This window comes from Cydia splendana, chromosome 16 (genome assembly GCF_910591565.1).
Source record: "Cydia splendana chromosome 16, ilCydSple1.2, whole genome shotgun sequence".
NCBI classification, from domain to species: Eukaryota; Metazoa; Arthropoda; class Insecta; order Lepidoptera; family Tortricidae; genus Cydia; species Cydia splendana.
The window spans coordinates 5,482,205-5,497,956 of NC_085975.1; the positions used below are offsets into that span (position 1 = coordinate 5,482,205).

Consider the following 15,752-nt stretch of genomic DNA (forward strand, 5'->3'; position numbering starts at 1 on the left):
TAATTACTCCGAGCTGGATACGATACTAGCATAAAATATTTTCTGGGACTCGTGTTCCATAAAAGTAAGAATGGACTTCAGAGAAAATATATTATTTCACCACAGTGACAAGAAGACCAGTTGATATTTGAAAAGTCTACACTTAAAACATACGATAAGGGTAGCTTATAGGCCTATGCATCTGGAGCAACATTTTATATTAACATTTATTTACCCGTTTATTTATAAACAAGGTGATTTTTATATAAAATTACATCTTTATATTGTATATTAAAGATAAATAAACTATTAAATATGCACGATGTCGTATTTTTTTTTAGTTTCATGTAGATACTTTGGATTATTCCATGTTACTCGAAGAAACAAACGTAAAAGGTCTTTAGATCTAATCGTATACTGACTATGATGAACTCTCAATTAGTGCTTAGTGTAGCAACTGCTTAGTATTCAAATTTATTACCAAATCGAAACTGCCCGTCCAAATAAAAAATTATACCTAACTATTTCGACATATATGGCAAAACCCCTAAGATTTTAACGTTACCAAAGGTCGAAGTGTCACAATCGAGTTGACAGCTAACAGTTAACGCTAACAGATTGTATTGGCAGAGCTTAGTTCTCTCGCAGTCTATTTCGGGATCTACCGACTGCGCCAATTAAGCGATACTCGTAAACTAGCTTTGTTGCTAACTAGCTCGCATTATTAATGAACCTTAATTCTGATCTTACTGTTTATTTCGAGATCATGTCCGACAAAGTCTGTACACAGACAGGGTGACCTTAACCATTGGACAAACCCTGAAATCCCACGTAGGGCTACTTCTCAGAAATGCTATAACAGTAATATTTTTTTAATTAGAACAAAAGATAAAAAAAAATTATCAAACAAAAGTTATTTCCAATAATCGACAACAAAAAGAAACATCCTGTATTAATCATTGGCAGTGCTTTTGACAATTTGTTTGAAAATGTGCGGCAATGATGACATTTGTCAAAAGTCAGAATCTTATTAATGTCATAAATAAAAAAGATAATCAAAACGGTCGAAGAAGGTTTCACGCTATTTATTACCTCAGAAGCTACTAACACATACAGGTTGCTCCAAAGTAAAAAAATCGTAATTTGTTAATTTCTTCGTAACCGCAACACCGATGGTTATGATACTTTGTATACTGGTTCTAAATACCCTAATGCATATGTACATTTCGGCTTTGTCCAATGGCTAGGGACACCCTGTATAGCTTAAGGTGGTTCGCTTTCCATACAAAAAACAATTGCGTTATATAAGTAATTACACACTATTACTACATAAATATGTGCGCATCTATCTACTTTGGGGTCATCCATTAATTACATCACACGGGGGTTGTGACAAGGGGGAGGGGGAGTCATAAACTTTGTGACGTCACTTTAACTTCATCAGTAACCGAAAATGTATTTAAATTATTTTATACGCTAATTATCATTTAAATAACAAGGTTTTGAAACGATAATCGTTTTTATTCGTAAAATTTTATTTCTTAATCAGTTTTGAGTTATAAAATTACTAATATTTCTTTTGTCAAAAATATTTTGATAAAATATTATATAAATATTTTTTTGAAGATTTCGTTGAAGAAATGTGACGTCACACCAGGGGGGAGGGGTTTGCCAAATGTGACCAAGTGTGACAAGGAGGGGGGGAGGGGTAAAAAAAACCTAGAAATTTGTGTGACGTAATTAATGGATGACCCCTTTCGAATGTTTATTTGCGCTAAATTGATAGTAAAACTTTATTTTTTATACAGAAATCACGCACAAAAACGGTTTCGACCTTAAGTGCTTAAGGTGGTTCACCTTAAGCACTTAAGGTCTATGAAAAAGTAAAATAGCTATAGAGTTAGACTGAGGTAAGTACAAGGATTTTGATAGCACATACAGTGCAAGTGTTATTTATACGTCAAAATTTCATACAAGTTTGACGTTTAAAATACACTTGCACTGCGTGTGCTATCAAAATCGTTGCAGACTTATCTTGGTTTAACTCTAAATCATTTGTTTTTGTATCTGCCACTTTGACACCGGTTTTTTTCAGAAAGAGACAACTAATGCCTGGTATTTGTCTCTTGCAAGTATGATTTGTCTGTAAAACAATCTATTCTAGGCAATTTCGTATTAGTCGGGGATTTAAAAGCAATAGCAGATGCGTACGTGTGCGTACAGCAAAATATTTGCTGTCAACACACACACACACAACACTTTTTGGCCAAAGGCAGACAGATCTGAGAAAAAACTCTGTGCGTATATTTAATGTATTCTGCTAATCGCAATCGTTCTGCAGGTATATTTTTCGCCGTATCCTTTCTCTCCATACCAATCTAATGGGGTGTATCCAAGCAACGAAGATTACGTAAGTATTTAATATGGCATAATCTCGCATAGGTATCTGATTTCATTTACCGAGATTTCCCCAGCTGACAATATTAATATGGCCGAGGCCCCGAGGGAGTTTCGGTTATTCTTTGATTGTGATAATAAAACTGAGAAAGTTCGATTCAACCGTAATTTTTTTATGTTTCACTACATTCCATTTTACTATAAGCGAAAGTTGCACTGGGAAAGTATGTGTTACGCCGGTTTATTTTGATGTATTCGTCATTTCTAAAGAATTTATTTATTTGACAAACTTGAAAGCGAACAATGTTTATTTATTGTTCTATTTTAATATTTCAGGCGTATTTATAGAATAGCATTTATTTATTTTCTTCGCAGTTTTTTTTATATATTTGCTACGTGTTTCAAATACAATAAACAATACCAAACTGATTGGAAAAATGTGTAGCTGCATCACACCGAGTAATACAATATAAAACGTACTGAAATGGGTAAACAATTGGTTGTTAAAAAATCCTAAAATCTGTTTCCTAAAAACAGCGGTAGAGCGAACATATTTTTCGGATTTGAAAAGTTATTTCTCCTAGAAATATTCGTTAGAAGAACTATGTCAGCAGGCGGTTCTCCCTCCAACAGTGGAAACCTCGTAAAATGCCGGGTTGGACGTATGTAATGACTCGTAGCGCGTATTTTTGTTTCAAACAACATAAACTTTGCCACTTCAATGCCATATGACTCTGGGTTTAATCGACATCCAAAATAGTACATTTCGATGCTAGTGCGGAAGGTATGTCATTACTTCACGAGTACCGAGATATCTTGCCACGAGCCGCAGGCGAGTGGGAAGACTCGGGACGAGTGAAGAATGACATTTCCGCACGTGTATCGAACGACGTTTTTTAATACAGTTGCGAAAAAATAAGTAAAACATTGTTAATCGTACACTAAACAAAAGTGGTAACAGTGACAGCTCGCTTAGACGTCGTCTTTAAGTATATTATATCTATGGGCGTTTGGCAGCTATTCCGTTCCATTCAGACACCTTATTAAGAACGGAATTTTCAATATTCAATATTAAAAAATAAACGTGTTATAATGATGAAGAGGTAAGTATTAAAATATGAAATATGTATATTTTTCATATTCTTACATTAACAGTAGGTTTTTATGCTGATTACGACGTTTAAAGGAAACTAATATTAACACTCATCAATAAGTAGTCGTGAATTGGAACAAGTATAAATTTAAAAAAATTGGAAAAGTAAAAAGCACTAGTTCGACATAACCAACTTTCCGCACGCTAAACAGCTACGTAAAGTAGCACTTTGTGAGCAACTGTATTAAAAAGTACATTTCTTCTCTTTGAAAGCTTGAACCTAAGATTAGTTAATCGCGTATTTGTTAAAACTCGGCGAAATTAGCAATAACACATATGTAGGTACACTGGTACACGTTTTAGTTACTTGCCTTAAAAACTAAGAAGTGTGACAACTCTTAAGACCAATAAATATCGGTCACTTTGTTTAGAAAATCTATAGTTATAGAATATTGTTGACGGTGTCAAAAAATAAACCATTTCAATACTCTACTGCATTTCACCACAAACCACCAGTCACCGTCAAAAAGCTTGATTGTCCCGCCTAAGTTTTATTCCTTTTGCTTCGCGGCCTAACGCCATTACAGCCTGAACGGCTCAGTTCCGGGCCGGCTGGTAAAAATCGCATTAGCCCTAACTGGCTTAGCCACGATTAGGGGCTGGTTCGCTCTTCCTGTTAAAACGATTTTTTGCACTAGGCGACAAGATGGTAGAGTAAACAAATTTACTTACCTACTGCACTTTTGATGATTTGATTATTCTCTAATTTTAAATTAGTAATGACGGTCGTCAATATGGACATTGTCATATGTATATTTTGTGTTTATTTCTTTTTTTTTGTTTAGTTTAGATCTAGGTCGCGTGGTTTGAAAAGGTTATTCTTATTTCATCGCGCGTATCTTATTTTACTAACTTTGCATTTTTTTCCACCAATGGCCAGTTCGTGTTTTTTTTTTTTCCCGATAAGAATTTGACCAAATACTTGCAAGATTGATCTACATCGACTTCCCTTATATAATTATATAATAATTAAAGACATTAGTCAAGCCTATGGATAATAATCCACGAAATCACGAATTACAAATGAAAACGTTCAGTTCCGGCAATAGGTCAATGCCGTTCATCGGCCCGGGCTATATTTAGAGGTCCTTGGGCCAAACACGCCATTTGTGGCCTTTGCTTAAAGCTTTATTTACCTGAAACGGTAAGGACGGTGCGAGGATATTTACGTCAATGTTGTCCTATATTCGTAAGTGTAACTTATGTTCGTAAGCTTGTTTTGAAGATGCGGTAGGTTAGTCTTTATTATATATATCTTCTTCTTCCTCGTGTTATCCCGGCATTTTGCCACGGCTCATGTGAGCCTGGGGTCCGCTTGACAACTAATCCCAAGAATTGACGTAGGCACTAGTTTTTAAGAAAGCGACTGCGATCTGACCTTCCAACTCAGGGAAACTAGGCCTTATTGGTAGTAGTAGGTTTCCTCACGATGCTTTCTTTCACCGAAAAGGAACTGGTAAATATCAAATGATGTTTCGTACATAAGTTCCGAAAACTCATTGGTACGAGCTCAGTACGAGCCGGGGTTTGAACCCGTGACCTTCGGATTGAAAGTCGCATGCACTTACCGCTAGGCCACCAGCGCGGTTAATCTTTATATAAGCATCTGCATATTTATTACTCGTACATAGTTTGATTAATTATAGGAAATCCTCTGAAACTTCTATAAAAGTTGACAAGACTTAAACGCTATTTTGAAAAGCTTCCCAAGGAATTGTGGAGAAATTAGCGGGTTTTTTCCATGTCAGAATGATTCGTAATTTTGGATTTATCAAGGAATATATAATATTATTAATATTACAGTATAATAAGGTTGTAAGAGCTTCTTTAAAAAGAAGACACCAGTTTTTTGTAAATGTCCATAAAATACGAAAACCGCTTACTTTCAAGCAGGCCGTATTCCCCGCTCATTTCTAACTTATTCGTGTTATCTCGTCATGCTGTCATCAATGATGAGCAACTCAAAGGGCGAGAGTTCGCCTCGACGCCTCTTTGAGACCGGCTTGATTAAATGAACCTGCGACATACTTTCAACAGAGCGAAGAGGACAGTTATCCTAATAGGGAACATGACTGATAGGGAAGTAACTTTGGCTAGATGGAATATTGAGGTAGATGATTTTAGTAGCCGCCGCGGTGTCGACGTAAATTATTAGTCTGTAATAAATAATGTATACCGTTGGTACCGTGTATTATTATTCAGGTATAATTCTTACACTTTAGGGCTCGATTCGGAAAATGAATTAGATTTCTACTAGACTTCAACAAGTTACGATACGGATAATTTAAAGATATTTGTAAGATAGATATGTAAAATTTGACGTTTCCGCGATTCTGGAGGTCCTCTTGAACGATTTCGACAAGTTATGACTTAGATATCCAAGTCACATCTAGTCGATATCTAATGTAGATCTAGATGATCTCTAAATCGTCTCAAGATCTTGTGATTATCTCCAAATCCGAATAGGCCTGTTAATCTCAAGATTTGTTAGTGAGAAAATTGGATGCTACTGCTCAAAGCCAAGATAGCCGACATTGGCACATGTAAACGTGACGGCATTTAGTTACAGTTCCTAGAGCAAGGTTCTATTCCCGGCCGCGGCCGGGTATATACGAGCATAAAAATAGACACGATTAGGGTATGATTGTTTGCCATTTTTTGTGTACCTACATCTTTATTTGAACCAAAACGCGTGTTTCTGATGATGTCTTTGTGCGTATATATGTTGAGGCATAGAAACTGGATTTTTGCATGTTCCCCCTTGGCAATGACACTGATGACTGTCTTTACCCGCGGTAATTAATGCGTTTAACGGGGTTCCGTCTCCCGCCCCGCCCCTCGGCCATTTGCTGCGGTCGGGCGCAATAAGGCCAGCGATCAGAGGTTTTCCTAGCTAGATCATCGGCTCCGGGAGTAATTACCCCTGTGACGGCATAATGTACGTATGTATTGTATTGTATGCGGATAACAGGGGTAAAGGATGACTCACGTTAGACCGGGCCGACCGGGCTGTGTCCAGGCTGGAGCTTCCGACGCTTACTTTTCTATGACAGATGACAGGTGATCACGTGATGCTTTCCATAGAAAATGAAGCGCCGGAAGCTCCGGCCCGGACACGGCCCGGCCTAACGTGAGTCATCCTTAATTCTTAAAATGTTAATTTGCTTGTACTGTTGTCATTATTGAGATCTTTTTAAATTAGAGGTAAGAATTAAGATACATATCTTTAAGCTTCTTATGTAGTGCCACAAACCAAGAATCAGTATGAAAGAAGACAACCCAAGCTATTTTGGATCGCTAGGATTCTTCAATTTACGCCTCATACGCCTCTCAGTCCAACGCCACGCTTAGGGCCACTTACACCATCCACTAACCTAGGGTTAACCGGTTAAACCTGGAGTTACCATGGTTACCCGTACAATTTTACACTGGGTTAACGGTTTAACCGGCTATCCTCGGGTTAGTGTGATGGTGCAAATGGCGCTTAGTGAACTACGAGTACAGAAAAATAAAACAACAATTGCCGGAGCATCGCAATGCTCCGAGCATCCCAAAAGCCGAGCGCGCCCGATCGTTCAAGTGACACCCTTTATCTAAGTCAGGCACATAGCCTTGCCCTTTACTTCTATTATGTCATTATATCTGCCCCTGGCACTCAATATTAGGTACTCTACCTGATGAAAGTGATGAATATTCAAATGGAATTTCCAAATTCATTGTTTCAAGGGTTTTTCGTGATTAGGAATTTTAATCTGTTAATGTAATGTACTTGGGCGAAATATTCATGCCGCGTGACCTTTGTTGCTTCGCTCTGACCAATCGATAGAGGAAAATTAGTGAACGAGTGGAGCGAGGTCTTAGCGTCAACTGAGGGTGCACATATTTAACACAGACGACCAATATCCATGAAATTTGATCGAAACGCAGTTCAGAAATATATCTTTCTATAAACGCCCCTCAATTACTGAAGTTTGGTAGTTAACTTTTGACTATTTTCTTTCTCTAAACAGGTTGCTTCAGGGTCTAAATCTCGGGTCACTGAGCGTGAGGTTGGTGGCAAGACGTGGCTCTAAAACAGGAGCCACGTCTTACCACCATTCTCACGGTTTCTCGACATTTTTTATACCGATAGTGGCTGAGTACGAGAACCAATAGTAAGTTTTTTCTTTCATTGCAAAACTTCTACTTTTGTTCATTTATCCGTCCAACTCGTTGGGCACGTTGCATACGTTCGTTGGTACGAATGTAACCACATCTGGAAAACATAACTTTCTTACAGAGCTCTGTTTTCATACCAGTAATGTAAGCAAGTTATACACTTCTACTACTTTGACCAGATGGCATCTAGTTTCCAAACAAGAACAAGACAAAAACCCGTTGTTGACTACGCGAGCAGGGATGCATAATTCTAGCGTTAATTAGGTTTCCGTTTTTCTGTTTTATTTTGGGATTTTCAAGTAGAAGAATGCTGTTACGTACTTTAAGCTTAAGTTTGTCAGTGTAGTCTATATGTAACTAAAACGCGTGATAATGTTTTAACTAATAATAATAGTGGCTCTATGAAATGTACACCTTACAAGCCCCCACAGATTCACCATTTTCTAAAAATGCCAAAGCTGTGTCGATAAAAAAATCCATATTATTATTCAACCTTCTCACAAAACTTCACAAGAAACGGTTGGTTCACAATTACCTACAATCTGTACAGGAGAATAGTCAGACAGATAATATACGAAAGCAATTTGTCTAATAAGCTGAAACGGAGACGCCTCGCGTTCGCTTGGTCAATAAATGCGAAAGTCTGTCTGTCTTTCCCTTGCCTTTGCACTGCTTCAAGTACCCTTGAATCGAATTTGATGATAATTAGCATGTTGAAATCTTAGGCTTAGTGTATGGACAGTTACATTTCCCTAGAGGAAGAAAGGTACGAATAAATATCATAATACAAACACCATTCGAAATATCAAAATATTTTATCTTTATATTAATGACCTGTCCCAAAAGTTGTGAGTTCTATTCCTAATCCCGTTGACCTTTGCATTTGTTAAATTCAAATTTTGATAGTCCATTATCCTCTCCAACAAGGTTGCCTTTGACATTTGAAGACAATCCACAACCCACTGCAGTCCCTCGCCTGACGCATAAATTTACATAAAGGGAAAGTTAATTGTTACATCGCATTTCTTAATGGGCTAGTGATCTGATATGAATAGTACGGTCATCATCACAGGCCTTTCCGTCTATTGCAGACGATTTATGCATTGCTGTTTAGACAACGAGTTTGGTGACTGTGGAGGTGTGGTGAATAGGTACGGTATAGTTATATAGGTAATTTAAGATTTTATTCATACCGACAAAATACATAATCGGGCGTGTAAAAGATACATTATAATTGCTTTCATTGAAGAGATATTTATAAGACAAATGTTAGAAATTTGTTATTCAATCCACAATTTCGTGATTATAAAGTATGGAAAAAATCTTGAATTTTTATATCTATTGAGATAATATTGTATGAATCTGTTTGTTAAGTGAGTAAATATTTATTTGTTTCTGGATAATGTAAGTTTCCGCAAACATTGACTTGCCCCAATTTCGAACTGAGAAATGTACGTATTGTTTCTATGTAGTGCAATAATGGTTGTTTTGGAAACACTTACGTGACCCAATTTAAATTATGATTGCACTATTGTAGTCATACGTTAAAAATAAAATATTATATATTGAACACTATTGGGTCAAACACATTTTAGAAAAAGGTCACTTCTGTGGGCAATACTATAAATGTTAACGACTCTGGTTTATATGTATCCCGTTTTTCTTATTTGAGTCTCAAATACTGAAAAAATGTAAGAGTGTAGCGTAAAATTAGCTTTAGATTTCCTTAACTTTGCTATGTCTACAGGAAAGAAGCGAACGAGTTAACCATACTATAAAACGTGTATTATGACCTTGTTGCCGTAATTACCTTCAATTAAATATCATATTAATTGATATCTGTCTCAACAAAAAATACTTCATTTGTTACCTAACTTTTTATAATAAATACTATACGTACCATGACTATTTTAGGTATTTTATTATGGCGACAAACAGTTTGATAGTGAAATTCCTAATGTTGTTTTAAATTATGTGTGTAGTAAATAATCTTGTGTGGCCTTAAATAGTATTTTATACAATCGTGATTTTCAGTCGAGTACCGTGTTTAGGCAGCTTGCTGAGTTGCCTAAGTAAGGTACGAGATTGAAAAACTTGATTATATCACTATTGTATACAATACTTTTTCTACGAGTCAACAAAAATAATACTTTAAACTAGTAGAATCATACAAACAAACCAAACCAAAAGTATACAGCTAAGATACGCGAGCAGCCGCGATACCTTCATACTGGTACGCGCCCCGGCCTCCGCATTGGTCAACGACACCTTCTCGTAATTTATGAGGCCCTGGTACTTGCTCCGCGCTAAATTCAATTTTTAGACATTTGTTTTCTCGATTTTGGCCACCGTAGCCTATGGAGACTAACAAGCAACACTAAGTAGTTTTCGTAGTCTATGGATGTAAGCGTGTCACATACGCGTTTCTGACTTATGAACCAATTGTTTATACTATACAACCTAAAATAAATAATTAATTTGAGCTATGGTTTTGTTTCGTCCTCTTGATCGCGGCGAGCTGTGATTGGTCAATTTCATTATAGTTGACTAAACTGTATCGAAATGAATATTATAGTTTAGTTGGGAGCCCATATATTAAAATTACCCAATTGCAGTTTGGTATAAAAAATCTTAATTCAAGAATTACAGTCGACGAGTAGAAAAAAAATATTTTAATATAATGAAACTTTATGATTTTATCTACTTTCGAAACTTCCACTTTAAGATAAGGCTCGGCCAAATATTTGTCCAACAAAGTTTGACCCTCCACCAAACCGCGGTGTTCAAACATTCCCAAGTGCCCAACCGTTATGTAAGTTATTTAACTTCCCACTGAGGTCGCTTATCTGAAAACTGTTCCCGAAATTCAGTTTCTATTTCCGGTCCGAGACGGCGGGGCGTTACTTTAAAGAAATTACGTGGCGCGGTGCAAGCAACGTTGAGGGTTGCTAAATCTATCTATATGGAAAACATTTTTAGATTAAGTATTTATAAACTTTGACAATTTTTTTTCTTATTTTATACTCGACTACGGAAGGGCTCGTTCTACCGTTTGGTGAAGAGATGTTTTGAATGTACAGTGTGTTCATTAGTTTTTGATGGCAAGGGTCTCTTTGGCGTGATAGGTATTTCGATTATTCTCGATACCTCATCGTTTGTTCTGCTTTCGAATTCCCAAGAGGTCCGAAACTTGTAAGAAGTAACTAATATTATATGGATTTTATATATTCACCAATTGCAGAGCACTGCTACCAAATGGTTGCGACCTCAAGCCGTTATACCTTTTTTTGAATAGGATTCCTCCTATTACGACCGAGGATCTACGAGCGAGTATGAAAACGGCACGCGAAATGCTAAAACAGAAATGTCCTATAAAGCTTTATTTTTAGGGTTCCGTACCCAAAGGGTAAAAACGGGACCCGTTACTAAGACTCCGCTGTCCGTCCGTCCGTTCGTCTGTCTGTCTGTCACCAGGCTGTATCTCATGAACCGTGATAGCTAGGCAGTTGAATTTTTCACAGATGATGTATTTCTGTTACCGCTATAACAACAAATACTAAAAACAGAACATAATAAATATTTAAATGGTGCTCCCATACAACAAACGTGATTTTTTTGCCGTTTTTCGCGTAATGGTACTGAACCCTTCGTGCGCTTCATGGTTTTTGAATTATAATCAACCGATGCGCCACCAGAACCACGCTCTGTATATTTTTACACATTTTTTATCCTACCTGGTTAAGCCTGCTGTCTCCGCTGACAGTGTAGACGCCGCTGACTTCGGACACGTCTTCTGGCTTGTTCGACGACGGGGAACGCCGCCAGCACGCGGCGCACACCGCCACTAGCACCCCGCATAACGTCGCACTGTAAACAAAACACCCCTTGATTCAGCTTGAACCCTTGAGGCTAGTGTCCTAAAAAATAGTCCGTCAGTTAGAATCAAAATATTGGAACGTGTTTTTTTAGGGCGCCGTATCTTAACCAAGAAATTATGAAGCCATATGATAGCGCGTCATTTCCGCATGCGTTTAGTGCTTTACAGTAGGTATATAGCACGGCATGACGTTATGAGCCCCAACTCCCGAACATTGACGCGTTTTATCATTGTCATTATAAGGGTTCCGTACCCAAAGGGTAAAAACGGGACCCTATTACTAAGACTCCACTGTCCGTCTGTCTGTCTGTCACCACGCTGTATCTCAACCGTGATAGCTAGACAGTTGAAATTTTCACAGATGATCTATTTCTGTTGCCGCTATAACAACAAATACTAAAAAGTACGGAACCCTCGGTGGGCGAGTCCAACTTGGGTTTGTCCGGGTTTTATATAATTTGAAACCACAAGATAGCGTAAAGCCATACTCGTATAAGCTCTGCCCCACCCCACATTACAATCGTAACTGTTATTTATTGACAAACTCGTTCAACTATTTACTGTATTTTTTGCTTTAAAAATCCACATTCAAACTGATTTTTCAATGGCTGTTATGCGTAGCTGGGCAGAGCTTTAATTGGTGGCTGTGCTTTTATTTTATGGCTCCTCTACACGATGGACCAGCGCCGGCCACTCCAAGGGACGCATTTATGAGGGAGGAAGTGATATTGCTATCTCATTTTACCGCATGGATGCGTCCCTTGGAGTGGTCGGCGCTGGCCCATCGTGTAAAGGAGCCATTAGACAGTCAACATACAATTTTAAGGAAAAAAATGCACGTCCACATTCGGCTGGTACCTACACATATTTACGAGTATTATTATTTAATGTAGCACATCATCAATACGAACTAATTAAACTATTGAACCATAATAACTCCAACCACTGAATTAACTTAATTTAAATGATTTAATTAAACTGTTGGGGCTTAAACGGGGATTAACGCTCAAGTCCAGGTTGGTAATTAACAGTTTTGGGACCTTTAAACTTGGACCCTCGGCAAGTATCGTAGGAGGATCATAGATTAATCCAAGTTTCCACCCAAGCAGGTGATTAAGTAGTTTTCACTACGTTGTCATGGAGTTTAGACAAATGAGCGTCTATATAATGTGTGAGCTGGCCATACACACTAGGGTATGCCTGCGCAGTTTTGCCAACTGCACAGGTAAAACATAGCGTATGTGGCATTCGACTGTGCAGTTTTCTAACCAGCTTTACCTGTGCAGTTGAACTGAGAGCCTACCACGTTCAACGTGTTGCCTCTCTGTTGCACTTGTAAATACGTACGTAAGAGTGACAGGGTGCCAACACGTCCAACGTGGTTCGCGGTAGGCCGTCTGTACAGGCAAAACTGCGCAAGCGTACCCTAAAGGTCTCTGCCCACTACACCGTATCATACCATGACCGTAATAGGAACGTTTCAGGCAAAAACAATATTCTTTGTATTAAAAAGTATGAGACTATGCCCACTAGCCCGTCCCGTCACCGACCATACCCGTCGCGTGCCATGCACGGACCGTCAAAAATTGTCGGCAAGGATATTTTGCCGGTGCCGTAACGTTCCGTGCACGGCACGCAACGTTGCCAGAACGGTGCGTGCAGGCGGCGGAACGGTGAGCATACGGGTTATAACCGCGTATGGTGACCATTCTAAGCCCGTTATAAACGCGTTGCCATATTTCTTGCTCGCTCTTGCCAGTCTGATAACTATTCGGTCGCTCTTTCTGACGAGTCTTGCTCTCACGAATAAAACGCGGGTACTAAGGGGATGAAACGCGGATGCTACGGGGATTATAGCGGATGCTATAGGGATGATACGTGGTTACGACGGGCACTAACCCCGTTATGCACGGATATGAAACGATGTGGACTCGTTCTAGTGGGCATAGTAGTCCGTGTCGCGTTACATTCCGTGCCCGATACGTTCATAGTACGGTCATGGTATTATACGGTGTAGTGGGCAGAGACCTTAATAGTGTGTATATTAGCCAGCAGTGTGTAAGGTAACATTCTGTTTCTGACAACGTTGCTGGAGACTATAAACAGTCAATTTATAAAGAATATTGATAGTTACTTCGAGATGTTTCCTGCAGCTACGAACTCTGCAGCATTGAGGATGTCCCGTCTTTCCGGTCGAACTCTTTATGAACTTATTGTTATCCAATCACACACATCAGCACACAGTTTTATTAGTCTTTTAATTAGTAAAGAGTGAGTTCAATGCACTGAAAAAAATATGATCTATCGAGCACACAATAAAGTGATTAACTGCTATTACAATATCAACTAATGTACGTTCGTTCGTACGTAACGTACAAACAGTAAACTTTACTGATCGTTTCGATAGGCTCATATGGAACTGTTTAAAGCATTAAACGTTAATGCAATTTCAATTGTTTTAAACGATTTTTTTCTCAGTGTGAAGTAACTACAATTTCATTTTCGAGATGGCAGCACATTCGCGCAATCACATCAAGTTTGCATAAACCTAAACGGGTATCTCGAACATGATCATAAGTACCGGTTACGAAAAACCTTCCTAAAAGGTCTAGGGCCTGGGAAATCAATACGCTTGACCTTTCACGGAACTAACATTATTTTTTATTGTTTCCCTAATGTCTAGTTTGCACGTTGCTATCTGCACACACGTACAAACTAATCCATATTGCAGGAAAACTAGTAATGCTGGGATTTACATTTCAAATAGTGATATCTGTAATTCGTGATATTGTGGTTGGTGTTTGTTGAGCACACAGATGTTCTATGTTCGCATTTAAAACGTACATTTTCGCTATTTTCTTGTATCCGCCCGTGTGGGACTCTGTGTCCTTTAAAAGTTATTTTGTGTAGGCAGGCAAAAGGCAATTGTAGTAAACTCTCGTTTTGCGAGCGGTGAGGGCAACTGATTGGTCGAATTGTTACCCCCCACAATCTCTCTCTCATCTACTCGCTACGTACTGAGGCATTTTCTCCTCCACTTGGTACCAGGGATGTTGCGAATATTCGCATCCGTATCCGCGGAACTTCCGCATTATTTTCAACATCCGCATCTGCATCCGCATAAAATGCGTAGCTTATGCGGATGCGGATGTCGAACAAGTCGGTACAAGAACGTCTTAGCGGCGACGTAAATGCTAGGTAATTTCGTCATTATCTATAACGAAATCGTCTAGATCCAGAAAAGTCCGACAAGTTACTGTTTATTAAATATACAGACCTATATTCTTGCTCATATACTAACCGTTTCGTTTTTTTTTTATAAAAATTACTAAAAATGTAATATTTGATGTTTTATAAGTACCAGTAAGTGAGCCTTTAAATATCCGCATCCGCATCCGTGGATCTCAAAAAATCTGCATCCGCAACCTCCCTGCTTGGTACTTACAATCTTTTTGTTTTGTGAAATCATTGGCACGCGTGTCATTTCAGGCGAATCGTGCCAATATTTCGGAGGTTGTCTTGTTACTTAAGAAATAACCCGACTTGTTACTTAAGAATTGTGACATACTGGTCGAGAGAGGTACCTACAGATTTATACATGTACCTATATGTGTCTTATCATTGAGCATCCATAATAAAGCGCCACTCAAGCTCCCGAGGGGTTAGATCGGAAGATATCCGCCTTAACCTCGTTTAAAAGCCTTTTTATCTCGCCTCGTAACCTAAGATAAGATGCCTCCGATTTTATATCTATGCCGCGTTTTAATATCGTTCCGTCGTTTAAGTGAATGGCTCGTGTTTACTCGGTTTAATAAACGTTTTTTTTTTATATATACCACCAAAAATACGTGACCTTTTGACCATGACGTGTTACGAGTTTGACTTACGGTATATGACGTAACGAGTTAATAGTGACGTTAGATTATTACGTATGACGAGGTTAAAAATAGTAAATGTGCGTGAATTCTAAAAATGATTTTGTGTTCAAAGGCAACATTCATTTTAATTTTTAACAAGCAGAAACGTCTGCTAACGATGCTACTAATAATAATATTTTTTCCACTTTTAAATTTATTGTAAGCTTAGCAACATTCATTTGTTTCGATTATTGATAATTGCGTTTATTATTGCATATACTAAACTTGTACCTATTAGGGTCAGTTCATAAATTACCGGCTTGATTCGGAA

The 15,752-nt window shown here is 38.2% G+C and overlaps 2 protein-coding genes across 2 annotated transcripts in view; one reads left to right on the top strand and one right to left on the bottom strand.

Annotated features, from left to right (window-relative positions):
- Window positions 1-15,752, top strand: part of LOC134798077 (probable beta-hexosaminidase fdl) — a 165,013-nt gene that overhangs the window by 100,683 nt on the left and 48,578 nt on the right. The window lies entirely within an intron of this gene.
- Window positions 1-15,752, bottom strand: part of LOC134798117 (uncharacterized) — a 49,395-nt gene that overhangs the window by 20,691 nt on the left and 12,952 nt on the right. Inside the window, exon 2 of the mRNA XM_063770457.1 lies at window positions 11,422-11,554. Within this exon, the coding sequence (XP_063626527.1) occupies window positions 11,422-11,554 (133 nt within the window). The remainder of the gene's footprint in view (window positions 1-11,421; window positions 11,555-15,752) is intronic.